This window comes from Oncorhynchus keta, chromosome 14, assembly GCF_023373465.1.
Source record: "Oncorhynchus keta strain PuntledgeMale-10-30-2019 chromosome 14, Oket_V2, whole genome shotgun sequence".
Taxonomy (NCBI): Eukaryota; Metazoa; Chordata; class Actinopteri; order Salmoniformes; family Salmonidae; genus Oncorhynchus; species Oncorhynchus keta.
In genome coordinates, this window is record NC_068434.1 from 61,310,401 (window position 1) to 61,323,489 (window position 13,089).

Below are 13,089 nucleotides of genomic sequence, written 5' to 3' on the forward strand. Positions count from 1 at the left end.
GATAAAGCAAAGCAGTGCGACAAAAAAACAACACAGAGTTACACATGGGATAAACACACGTACAGTCAGTAACACAATATAAAAATATATATAGAGTGTGTGCAAATGGCATAAGGAGGTAAGGCAATAAATAGGCCATAGTAGCAGAGTAATTACACTTTGGCAAATTAACACTGGATGATGATGATGTACAAGTAAACACTGGTGTGCAAAAAAAAGTAAATAAAAACAATATGGGGATGATATGTTGCATTTGAATGTTCTTTCCAAAATGTCATTGGCAGTTGGCCTGAGTATTGCCAATGACAACACTAGAGTTAGGAAAATCAAGTGACGGAAGAACTTTCTCTGAAGGCTTATTTACTGCACCTGATACCCCAGGACTGTTTCATGTGTCTGCTGGACTTTTGTAACACTAAGCACTTAATAGTTTGATTACAGCTGTTTGGAGGTCAACAAAGCAGTCTTACCAGGTGTTCGGGACAAGGATGACAAAAGGTTGCTATCAAAATATGTTTTATTTTATAGGTAAATGGTTGATGTGAATGTGATAAACGAGTATAGGTCGTTGTCATTTAGAGTTATAATTGCAGGTACACATAATATGGGCACGTTATCTTAGTCAACATGCCTTTTTTTTTAGAGAAGATAAGTATAGGATGAATATAAAAGTATTCAGTGCAAAATATTTCATGTAAACAAAGATACTGCGTGTGTGTATAATGGACAGTCAACCATGCATAATACAGGTTAACATTTATCAAACGGATCACACAAATAAGCCCCCCAATACACTCAAAGGTATATTAACAGGAATATATTGATCCAGTAGTGTTCATATTTGCACAATATTTCTGATTACATGTGATCATGTAACGTCTTGATTTGACACTTCTTCACCACATACTCATTCAGTAAATACTTGTCAGTGTCCTCTCACATTGTCCAAAAGTCCAATTCAAGTCAAGTCAAGTGGCTTGACAAGCCAGTGAGATTGGGACTTTGATGTTGCGGTTTTAAATAGTTATACGGGGACCAAGAGTTGATCTGAGACTCAACCCACTTGTGTGGTGCGTGGTCATCTACCCGCTCATCTACCTCATTGTCGATAGTCGCCTCGTACTCAGGCATGACCAGTTCGTATTCATCAGAGCAGTTCCTCCCATCACTGTCCCCCCGTGAACGCACCTTGTCCTGGGTCAGCGCCCCATGGTCCTGGAGACTGAGGTGACACAGTCGACATACCCTCACAGGCTTAGTAGAGATGTGGCAGATTACGGCCCGGTTCTTGGAGCAGGTGTTGCAGACGACGAAGCCGCAGCGACGACAGTGGTGGCGACGTTTGTTGACCCGAAACGTTTGAGAGCAGCGCATGCAGATGGCGGACGCCCGGTCAGGGATCCAGGTGGTGGCGAAGGTGCATCCGGGCTGGCAGCCGGCATGCTGCAGCTGCTTGAACTTGCAGTCTTCGATGTGCTTCATCCAGGCATGCTTCTCCTCAGCAGAGGCGGCTGACACGTAAAATGACTTCCGTGGGGTGCGGATCAGCCACTGGTTCTCCATGCTGACCCCGTCCTCCAGGTCCTCTAGCTGGATATCCTCCAGGGAGATTATCTGCTGGTTCTTGTGCCAGTGTCCATGAAGGATGATGCTACCGTAGACCAAAATGTCATTAAACAAGTAAAATACTTTGGGCTGTGGGCGGCGTCGACACAGCTTCATCAGCCGCCCCTCGCCTATCAAGACCCGGCCAGGTCTGAACAGGGACTTCCCAGAGGGGCCAAAGGAGTTCTCCACTGCCTGGATCCTCTCTCTGTTCTCTTGCGTGAAAGCCAGCTGGTCCACCATGATGAGCTGGATTACAACACTACAGGAAATTCACAAAACATTCACAAATTGTAAATACAATGTAAATAACAATAAAATTACATTAAGTTTACACATGAGACAAAATGGTAGGCCTATGTCACTAATGATCGAATAAATGTATAGTGAAAAATAGTAAATTGTACCTTTTACTCTGTTTTGTGATTAATATCTTGTTTAGGCTGCAGCAGTTTGTGTCTCGGTAGTAAATCGCTTAGTTCCCGTTTCACCACCATACAGTAGGTTTTGTCAGTGTCAAGTAGTAGTTTCTGTAATGAAGAGTGAGTTGCCACAAGAGGTCCTTTATATGTGAAACTCACATTTCCTGTTGAGTCGCACAGCATGGGGAGTTCCAAAACAACTTGACGGAGAGAGAGAGAGCAATTAGAAAGAAGGAAAACAGGCAAGACCAGATTCCAAAACATGACGGGATGTGACTCGGGGCATAGAGATCCTGTTAAATTACAGTAAATACAAGTATTGTAAATGCAAATTCTATGACTAGGACTATGAATACAGGAAAACCCCTGTTGGACAGCATTAGAGCTAGCATCCTTAATTGAAACAATAATAAAGCTGTCTTCCCGCCAGTGTTTTGGTAAAAAGCTGAGGGATGGGCCTTGGAGAAATGTAAACACTCTCACATTCATAGAGAGAGCTATGGATGCAAGGACTGATCATCCATGATATCAACATGTTTTTGAACCATGTTTTGAGGCTATACGGTGTTTGTTTACATGTACAATGTTTACAAACACTGGAGTAAAAAACAGTTAACCTAAGCTCATGTGGCATTTATAATTCTTCAAGAATCAATGGATATGAGTGTACAAAACATTAAGAACGGTTCTTTCCATGACAGACTGACCAGGTAGATCTAGGTGAAAGCTAGGATCCTTTATTGATGTCACTTGTTCAATCCACTTCAATCAGTCTAGGTCCAAAAGTATTAACAGCTTCTACCTCCAAGTCATATGACTCCTGAACAGCTAATCAAATGGCTACCCAGACTATTTGCATAGAACTGCAATGCTGCTGGGTTCTTCAGAATCAACCGTTTTCCGTGTGTATCAAGAATGGTCCACCACCCAAAGGACATCCAGTCAACTTGACACAACTGTGGGAAGCATTGGAGTCAACATGGGCCAGCATCATGTGGAACACTTGAAACCTTGTCGAGTCCATGCCCTGCTGAATTGAGGCGTACAAAACATTTGGAACACATTCCTAATACTGAGTTACACCTTCTTTTGATGGACCATTCTTGATAAAACACAGGAAACTGGAGTGAAAAACACAGCAATGTGCAGTACTTGATACACTTAAACCGGTGCACCTGGCACCTACTACCATAACCCGTTCAGTTTATCATCCATTTATAGGTCCAAAAATGTACGTAGCAACCAAGGATTCCAGCTTTAAGCAGAAATATGAATAACAATATAATGATAGGAAAAAAATCACATGGCTATAAATTATAGTAACATAATGACGGTTAGTGATACTAGCTAATGGTTGCAGCTGAAAAACAAAACAATGAACTTGCTATAATTGAAAAGCAGCATTGAATGGAAAATCACAAATGATTTTGCTGCATGTTGATCAGACACTCGCTCTGGGGAAAACCACAAATATTCGGTAGTATGAGAAAGTGTTCTGTTGTTGGATCACTCTTATGGAATGTTGTTTAAACTAGGACATAGGCCTACACAAAGACCAACTTCTGATAGGGAAGCATTGAAAACATTTAATGACTTCACAATCACAAGTGATCTTCTCAGGCCACCTTATGATGGAACACGCAGATTAAAAAAGCAAATGCACTAAGTGTCATTTTCAGAGGCCATATCTTCTTTAAACACAACTATCACAACTAAGAATGAGTAAACAATGTAATTGTGTTGTGTTAGCTCAAACGTGTGTATCATTGAACTAGGTGCAAGAGTTGTTACAGCTAACAAGTTTGGCCTTTTTTCAGTAGAAAAAAACACTACATGAAAGTACAGTTGAACTGTGCCTGATGTTTATCAAAAAGGCATTCTATTTTTAAAACAGACCATCATCAACTGACTGTCAACAACCAACATTTAAACAACCCCAATTTTGTCTGTCTGGTTGGGCAGAATACAGCAAAGACTGTACAGGTGGAGAAAAAGATTAAGACATTGTTTCAAGGAATACTCTTTCCAGCCATTATACCATGAGAAATATGACAGATTTCCAACAAGCTCTACGCTTTACAAGAATACAGAAGTAGAACAAAAGAATTGTGAAATCTGGTTAATGTGCATCCTGTGTGTTTGTTATGAGGGAACACAATATGCCCCAGTATGGCTATTTAGCATGGAATGACAAGTCACCAGGGCTGAACAAATAAACATAGCACATGCATGCTAGAAACAGTGGACTTGAATATATACAAGATTGAATAAAAATGTATGCTTTTTGCAGCATCAAATGAGGTCATAGACGCATGTGTTGCATTGCACGGACTGATTCACCAGCCCTCTTGACCAAGACCTTACACCCTGTGAAAAGAAAGTAGAAAGCATATTTGAAGTCCCAGTGAAGAAGGAAGTGATGACAATAAGTGGTTCCCTTCCAGTCAGTCTCATACACACCATCTGCCCAAAAAACAAAGTATCTCATGCATCAGCACACTACTTAGAACAGGGATAGGCTTTTTACTGGAAAATGAGGGAAATAAAATGTTACAATATTTTACAAAACAGACAGCAAATGCTTTGTCTATTAAATTGATTAAAAATATATATATAAATTCAATTACTCAGTTGGTATTATTGTAATAGCATAAAAAGTTGACAAAATCACACTCATGGTTAAGAAACAAATATGAGCAATCCAAACGCCAACAGAGATACCTACTTGTCAATGCAACTCAACTACCAAATGAAAATTTCAGGTCAGCAATGTTTAGTATCTACGCCACTTCAATTGATAAAACAACATCCAAACCAACAATATACAACAGGTACCTCATAAAAAGTTGAGCAACTAGGAAATTCCCAAATTATCAGGAAATTAAGCATCTTGCATACCAAAGACAGGCACATTTTCAGTTTCCACATAGTAGTATCATTGTATTGTAACTCATTGTGTTACTTCAAACTAGGTGATCAAGGAAATGTAATCTGTCATTTGACAACAGTGTATAGAGATAGATATGTTTATTGTACATACATTGAAGCAGATTGATTTAGTGCCACCTTGTGGACATAGGTCGTGTTGCTCAAAACAGATCAATGTATTTACAATTAAATCATTGACCAATCAATGGACACGTTTACAAAAAAAAAATACCAACACAAATGCTCTCTAATCACAACTATGTTCTGATTGCTTTGAGTTTGTCAGGTCTTCTGTCTTTGCCACAGTATAAAATGCTATAGAACAGGACTTGCATCAAAAACAGAAGCCGAGGTTCGCGTATGACTTGAAAATAAAATTGAAGATGGTGATAGTCCTTATTATAGATCCTGACAGGAGTTGTTTACTTCTCTGTCCTTTGAGCCTCTGAGCTCAGTCTCATTACTACACTCCAACAGGATCACAGGTCTATGGTTCCTTTGACTTTAAATTTCTTTGCGGATCGCTCGCTTGAGCGGAGTTCAAACTTGCTACCGTAGATATGGGAGACAAAGCCATCGATCTCCACAGCAAACACACTGTTTCGCTTCGGTATGACTGCAGAAGAAGGAGAGATAAGGAAAACAATAGAATGGCAGTTTGGCAGTTGAAAAACAGTTCAATAACAGCAGACTTAACGAGTACCTAAACAAAAAGGTACTGAAATGTGGCGTACAAACCTTTCAGTTTATCCTCCTTTGTGATGATTTTGAAGACATGTTTCATCTCCTGCACTAGGATTCCTGTGGTGCCTACATACGAGGGGCATTTGGACCTGGCCACTGTTTCACACACGCAAAAACATTGGTGATCATTACATACACATTAATATATATACAATGTGCCATAGATGTGCTAATTAAGATCCTGAAGACTGGCATCGATTAGTGACAGTAACAGCAAACGTTTTTGGACCAAATAAACCAACTCTCACCTGTAAGAATGGCACCGTGAAAATCAGCCTTCAACAGCCTCTGCTGAATTGTCTGTGGGTTGCTTCAACGTAGATGTCACGTTATTAGGATTTAACATTCTAGCCATACAAAAAGCTTTGTCCTACATGAACCAAACAAAATGCTTTTCTTACCTCTCTGGTTTCAATCCGTTGCACAGATCTCTGATGTACTGTTCCCATAGCTCATGCAAGGGCAAGAAAAGCTCATATCTGCAGAGATAAAAATAATAATAAGCGTGTAAAAAAATAAATACGCCGTATTAGGATGTAAACCTCTAACATGTCAGAGAAGTATAAACAACATATTTAGTCCTACTACAAGGAAAAAGCATGTACAAACTTTTGGTGCTCTGGTTTCAGCTGAAAGACCTTCATCTCTCTCCTTTGTTTAGCATTGAGACCCTTGGCTCTCTTTTTGTTTTTCTTTTTCTTCTCCTTTTTCGCATACTTTAGAACCACAGCCTTGTGAAGCATGAAGTCGCCAATTTCCTTCTTGCTCATACCCGGTAAACTGTTCTTCAGAAAGCCATTTGTGAACATCTCCGCCTGCTTATCACTCTGAGACTGTATGGGCACCAGAACAGACATATCCCATCACGAGACAACTATAATAATATATAATAATATATGCCATTTAGCAGACGCTTTTATCCAAAGCAACTTACAGTCATGTGTGCATACATTCTACGTATGGGTGGTCCCGGGGATCGAACCCACTACCCTGGCGCCATGCTCTACCAACTGAGCTACAGAAGGACCAGCTATAACTAACAGGCTAGTTAGGCTATGTAACTAGCTTGTCTGCACAACTGAAAACAGTTAGGCTATGTGACAACATATTTAAGTGATAATGCCTGAGAAGCTGGTGTTTGAAGGATATATTAGTAGAAGGCCCGGCAAACCATGCCATTATATCCTCCAAACACTGGCTTTGAAATATCACTTTTATACAACGGGTTACCAACATATTCAAATAATGACTGACATAGTATGAATTTACTCATACTATTCCATCCTGCCACAAGATATAGTTCCAACACAAATCTAGGGCTGCTACCCAAGCCGGCTGGTCGTTCATTCTGTTGGTTCGTTTGCGAACCACCCAGTTTATAATGGTGAATATGTTAAAGAGTGTCTGTGATTAGATCCTAACAGCAGACTACCTAGTTGCAGTGGAAGGCTTTATATAAATGACTGTCTCAGGTTGTGTCCAACCTAATTCCTGGCTACATAATGATAGCGAACACGACAGTATCACAACAGCACCGTAGGATACCCACCACTATACCCAGAATGTGTCCCTGATCAGGAGGTAGGCTGGCCTGCACGAGTCCTAGAAGATTAGAGAACACATGCTACGTTATCAGTTAGCATTTTAGCTAATGTTGTGAGATGTAGCTAGGAACAACACATATGCTAACGTTCGTAAACGTGTAGCTAGCTAATCTTTAAATAATGAACAACGAATGGATTCATGTGAGTAATAGTTCGTTTAAAAAAAGACAGGTTAGGATACTCACTCTCCATATTCCAACTGGTACGCAAGTATGTCTGTAGAAGCCACAGCTCCAGTTGTAAAATATCTAGCTTGCACTCAACTTTGACAATGCATGTATTCACAACACATGGGACTACCGTACGCAGGCGCACAGCTGCAACACTGACTTCGGCCGGCGAGAGGCTATGGCTATTGCTATATGGGATCCTTGAGACGCTCCTACCGTAAACCTAGCCCTTGATCATGACTATTTGTTCCATTACATTACACATAAGAGTCATTGGAGGAAGGCGTCTTCTGTATGGGGGTGTTTTGTTAAAGAACCCTAATGCTTGGTCTGAACATTAACACGCACCGCTTACGGTCATAGCCGCGTGAAGTAGGGTAGCACCCCCCCCCCCAAACGTTTGGGGTCACTTAGAAATGTCCTTGTTTTTGAAAGAAAAACTTTTTTTGTTTTTTTTGTCAATTAAAATAACATCAAATTGATCAGAAATACAGTGTAGACATTGTTAATGTCATAAAGGACTATTGTAGCTAGAAACAACAATTTTGTTATGGAATATCTACATAGGCGTACAGAGGCCCATTATCAGCTACCCTCACTCCTGTGTTCCAATGGCACATTGTGTTAGCTAATCCAGGTTTATCATTTTAAAAGGCTAATTGATCATTAGAAAACCCCTTTGCAATTATGTAAGCACAGCTGAAAACTGCTGTACTTATTAAATAAGCATTAAAACTGGCCTTTAGACTTGTTGAGTATCTGGAGCATCAGCATTTGTGGGTTCGATTACAGGCTCAAAATGGCCAGAAACAAATAACTTTCTTCTGAAACACATCATTCTATTCTTGTTCTGAGAAATGAAGGCTATTCCATGCGAGAAATTGCCAAGAAACTGAAGATCTCGTACAACGCTGTGTACTACTCCCTTCACAGAACAGAGCAAACTGGCAGCTTCATTAGTGCTAGCAAAACAGTCCTGTAGTTTAGCATCTGCTTTGTCTGACCACTTTCTTATTGACTGAGTCAATGGTGCTTCCTGTTTTAGTTTTAGCTTCTAGGCAGGAAATCAAGAGGATAGAATTATGGTCAGATTTGCCAAATGGAGGGCGAAGGGAGAGCTTGTATGGGTTTCTGTGTGTGGTGTAAAGGTGCTCCAGAGTTGTTTTCCATCTGGTTTCACATAGTGTGGTCTTCAGCTTATCATGATATACTCTACCTCAGGTGAGCAAAACCTTGAGACTTCCTTAGATTTTGTGCACCAGCTGTTGTTTACAAATATGCATAGGCCGCCAATCAAAGCTACTGTACATACAACTTGATTTGACTTCATTTTATCTGTGGCCAATGGCACTTCTAATGTAACTCTATGGCAGCACCCAAGGGGCTAGAATTTTCTAGCTCTACCCATAGACTTGGCGGTGACGTAGTGTCACAATGAGTGACAGAACAAATCAAATCAAATCAAATTGTATTTGTCACATACACATGGTTAGCAGATGTTAATGCGAGTGTAGCGAAATGCTTGTGCTTCTAGTTCCGACAATGCAGTGATAACCAACAAGTAATCTAACTAACAATTCCAAAACTACTGTCTTATACACAGTGTAAGGGGATAAGGAATATGTACATAAGGATATATGAATGAGTGATGGTACAGAGCAGCATACAGTAGATGGTATCGAGTACAGTATATACATATGAGATGAGTATGTAGACAAAGTGGCATAGTTAAAGTGGCTAGTGATACATGTATTACATAAGGATGCAGTCGATGATGTACAGTATATACGTATGCATATGAGATGAATAATGTAGGGTAAGTAACATTATATAAGGTAGCACTGTTTAAAGTGGCTAGTGATATATTTACATCATTTCCCATCAATTCCCATTATTAAAGTGGCTGGAGTTGGGTCAGTGTCAATGACAGTGTGTTGGCAGCAGCCACTCAATGTTAGTGGTGGCTGTTTAACAGTCTGATGGCCTTGAGATAGAAGCTGTTTTTCAGTCTCTCGGTCCCAACACTGAGCCAATCACGGCGCAACGCTCCATATTTTCTGCTGGCTTGCCCCACCACCACAGAATACACTGAGTTAGGGTGGAACACCTGCATTTTGGAGATGCCTTACTCAAGAAACCAAAAAAGAGACCACGTTTGTTTGTGGCTTTATTAATGCAATGATATATATTTATTTTTACATTGTTTGCAAGCTGATATATCACATTTTCAAAAGTAACCAAAATGATAAGACAAGATGCTTGCATGGGGATGTCCACGTCTCCTAGAGCTATGCTCATGCTGTAGATATACACCTAGTGGACTCAAACTTCACTGTTGTAGGCATAATACGGCTAGTGCTATCTAGTCTTGTGCTGGCAAACAAATCCATTACATTTGCTATCTAAATGTAAAGTAAACCAACTGAGAGGCAATAGAGAATGGAGACTTTTTTTTGTTTTGTTTTTTTGTTTGTTTTAATTTTACCCCATTTTCGTGGTATCCAATTGTTTAGTAGCTACTATCTTGTCTCATCGCTACAACTCCCGTACGGGTTCGGGGGAGACGAAGGTTGAAAGTCATGCGTCCTCCGATACACAATCCAACCAAGCCGCACTGCTTCTTAACACAGCGCGCATCCAATCCGGAAGCCAGCCGCACCAATGTGTCGGAGGAAACACCGTGCACCTGGCAACCTTGGTTAGCGCTCACTGCACCCGGCCCGCCACAGGAGTCGCTGGTGCGCGATGAGACAAGGATATCCATACCGGCCAACCCCTCCCTAACCCGGACGACGCTAGGCCAATTGTGCGTCGCCCCACGGACCTCCCGGTCGCGGCCGGTTACGACAGAGCCTGGGCGCGAACCCAGAGTCTCTGGTGGCACAGATGGCGCTGTAATACAGCGCCCTTAACCACTGCACCCTGAGAATGGAGACTTTTAACCTGAAAACGTGCAGGATACTGTATCTATTTTGCTGGTGAGATGAAACTGCCAAAACTCTGAAAGGTATTATTGTACGTCAGAATTGCAACACAAGATTTGTTCAAGCCTAAAATGTTAGTCCGTAATCATAACATGGTGTTTGTATGTTCACAGATTATATTTCACTTGTACGTTCATGTTTCACGCATGGCTTTTCTTACGATCCTAACAATTTACGTATGGATTTTCTTGCGATCCTAACGATATGTATGGTCAACCTTTTGGCAAGTATCTTGCTCCATAGAACGTGGCTGTGCCACGATCAGGACAGTGCAGAGCTGGCGCCAGATATGGCTAATTGTCCCATTATCCCAACTGACAAATCGAGAAGATTGAAATACTGCTAGTGTTTTATGATTGCTAGTTGTTCCGTCAGCCTGATAACTGGGCCAAAAATCTGTCTTCTCCAGCAGGTGGCGTTGTTTAGTTTCTTTCGCTCACCAAGTGAGGAGTTTTTGTATGGAGGTCAATGAGTGTTGAATTTGGTCAACAAAAAATTTAATTGCTTATTTGCTACGTAAAGTTTTTTTTTTATCTAATAGAAGTTTTGTAATGCTTAGTTTGTTACGAGTGTACTGATATGAGTAGGACGCGTGACATAAAACTTCATATCGGAGTTGTCTCGATGGCTATGTATATTCATGACATGAGGCTAGTAGCATAGCATCTCTCTCCATTGAATACAGGCTGTTGACTTCAACACCCCACATTGAATATTAAAAAGGTTTTATCCACCAATCCAAAGAGAGGAATAGGCAAGCTTGACAGCCCGCTGCTCCACTCTGTGTACAACAAATCCCATTGTTAGGGTGGAGACATAGGTATCTTGTCATTATTACCAAATCTCTGATCCAATGGACTACTTAAACATTAGCTAGCCTACCATGCTGACGAAAAACTAGCAGTTATTAAAAATGAGCAGTATTTCAATCCTCTAGATTTTTGAAATAAAATTACTGATTTCAGCACTCAAAGAATAGCCTGCAATTACACACGCCGTTGTTATGCGTAATTTGGGTGCTGAAATCAGTTTTTTTTTTATAAAAATTTAATTTTATGTGACATCGGAGCTCCAGTCCACTCATACTAGCAGCAGCTCACCTTCATCGTAAATCGAGGAGTTGTGTAGTTGGCTACCCTACAACTAGACTAATTCGTGAAGAGGCTTAATATGAAGGGTTGTCACAATATTTAGGAAGCTGATACTTGAGTGAGTCATATTTTGAATGTTTAGCTAGGTAGTTATTCTCCATAAGACATGAACATGCATCCTGCTCCTAAAATAGCAAAGATGTATAGCATTTTCAAATAAATTAAAATGGCATCCACACAAATTATACCAGACAGATATTCTACAATTATAGTCATCTTTTTTTGCTGGCGAGAGAGTCTCTTTGTAGTCTTATGCCCCAACAGTGATAATCCCCCCTCCTCAACAAGCATGCTGTTTTAGTTTCAGAGTGACAGAACAATTTAGAAAAGCTAGATTACTTTTTATTTTAAAGACTCAATTTCAGTGAAGCATCAATAGGCTGTTGTTGGGCAATGAAGTGCACTAAGCCTATGTTATGCCCACCAGCTTTCTGCTCCCCTGATACCTGTTCTCCTGCACTTGTGTGTTTCTTCTAGTTTCGGGAGTCTCAATGTACTCCAGCAAATATTATGAAGGAGGCCGTCAAAAGATGTTCAGCATCTTTACTCAACCCCTGTTGCGCTTATCTAGCTGACTGACTTTGTATTCTTGTGTCTGTTTCTTTTCAATTTAAAGACTAAATGATTGGCCTCTGGCTTATGCCCTAGGACGTGAGAATTAAGTCATGATTTGACTATTGATTTGACTGTTCTTAAAATTCATATTGGCACTTGGTAGGAGGGGATTCTCACATGGGCCTTTTTGACTAGCCGGATACCTGGGAGATTAGAGCTGTCCTCCACTGTTGTGCTCTGATGTGTTATTGTGAAGGTTAGTTTTAATTCACCTCAGCCTCTGCAGCTCTGCTGGGCTTCACTGACCTTTACTCTTCTTTACACTTAGTTGTTCTCTCCTCCAGGTTTTTACACTTGCTTAGAAGCGAGGTAGCTCAGTTGCGTAGAACAGACGGCTAATAATACCACTGTTGGGGTTTGGTCATTGAATGGGAAATACATAGCTGTAGGGACTGCAAATCTATCGGAGTAATTGTGTCTACTAAATAAAAAAGGAATGTGTGCCCACATACACTCTTTACATTTTTTTTCTTCTATTTAGAACCTAAAAGGGTTCTTTCTACCTGGAACCAAAAAGGGTTCTCCAATTGGGACAGCTGAAGAACCATTTTGGAACCCTTTTTTTCTAAGAGTATACTGTATGTTCCCCTACAAAAGAAAAGCACATAGCCATAGGCTTCCAGACAGTATCCCAAGAACTATGGTAGAACTAAGAGCAGAATGTAATTGGAAGCTAAAAAAAAACTAAAATCTCGGCATATTGAATAGGGCCGTAATTGACACTATTAATCACATGTAAAAATGTCTAAATCATTTAAAGCTTGATATCCAAGGTCCTCAATGATTTAGGAGGACTCAAATGTCTGTCACAATGAATGAGCCGAACAAATCTCCCTGACAAGCAAAATAAAAATGTATAACCATGT

At 40.5% G+C, this 13,089-nt stretch overlaps 2 protein-coding genes across 2 annotated transcripts; both read right to left on the reverse strand.

Annotated features, from left to right (window-relative positions):
* Positions 1–503: 503 nt before the first annotated feature.
* Positions 504–3,448, reverse strand: LOC118393736 (pleckstrin homology domain-containing family F member 1-like). The gene is made up of 2 exons (XM_035786770.2): positions 2,013–3,448; positions 504–1,867 (listed from the first exon to the last, which is right to left on the reverse strand). The coding sequence occupies exon 2, from the start codon at positions 1,846–1,848 to the stop codon at positions 964–966; it is 885 nt and encodes a 294-aa protein (XP_035642663.1). The 5' UTR covers positions 1,849–1,867; positions 2,013–3,448; the 3' UTR covers positions 504–963.
* Positions 3,449–5,037: 1,589 nt separating this feature from the next.
* Positions 5,038–7,782, reverse strand: pop4 (POP4 homolog, ribonuclease P/MRP subunit). The gene is made up of 7 exons (XM_035786776.2): positions 7,489–7,782; positions 7,249–7,301; positions 6,309–6,532; positions 6,101–6,178; positions 5,948–6,009; positions 5,694–5,795; positions 5,038–5,571 (listed from the first exon to the last, which is right to left on the reverse strand). The coding sequence occupies exons 1-7, from the start codon at positions 7,493–7,495 to the stop codon at positions 5,435–5,437; spliced, it is 663 nt and encodes a 220-aa protein (XP_035642669.1). The 5' UTR covers positions 7,496–7,782; the 3' UTR covers positions 5,038–5,434.
* Positions 7,783–13,089: the final 5,307 nt, after the last annotated feature.

What these genes read in the sequence shown, in the direction of transcription:
- LOC118393736 (XM_035786770.2), bottom strand. Translation starts at nt 1,848, where the DNA reads ATGGTGGACCAGCTGGCTTTCACGCAAGAGAACAGAGAGAGGATCCAG.
- pop4 (XM_035786776.2), bottom strand. An exon ending in GACACATTCTGGGTATAGTG is followed by an intron (nt 6,533 to 7,248) that starts GTGGGTATCCTA and finishes GTGCCCATACAG; the next exon opens with TCTCAGAGTGATAAGCAGGC. An exon ending in AACGGATTGAAACCAGAGAG is followed by an intron (nt 6,010 to 6,100) that starts GTAAGAAAAGCA and finishes TCTACGTTGAAG; the next exon opens with CAACCCACAGACAATTCAGC.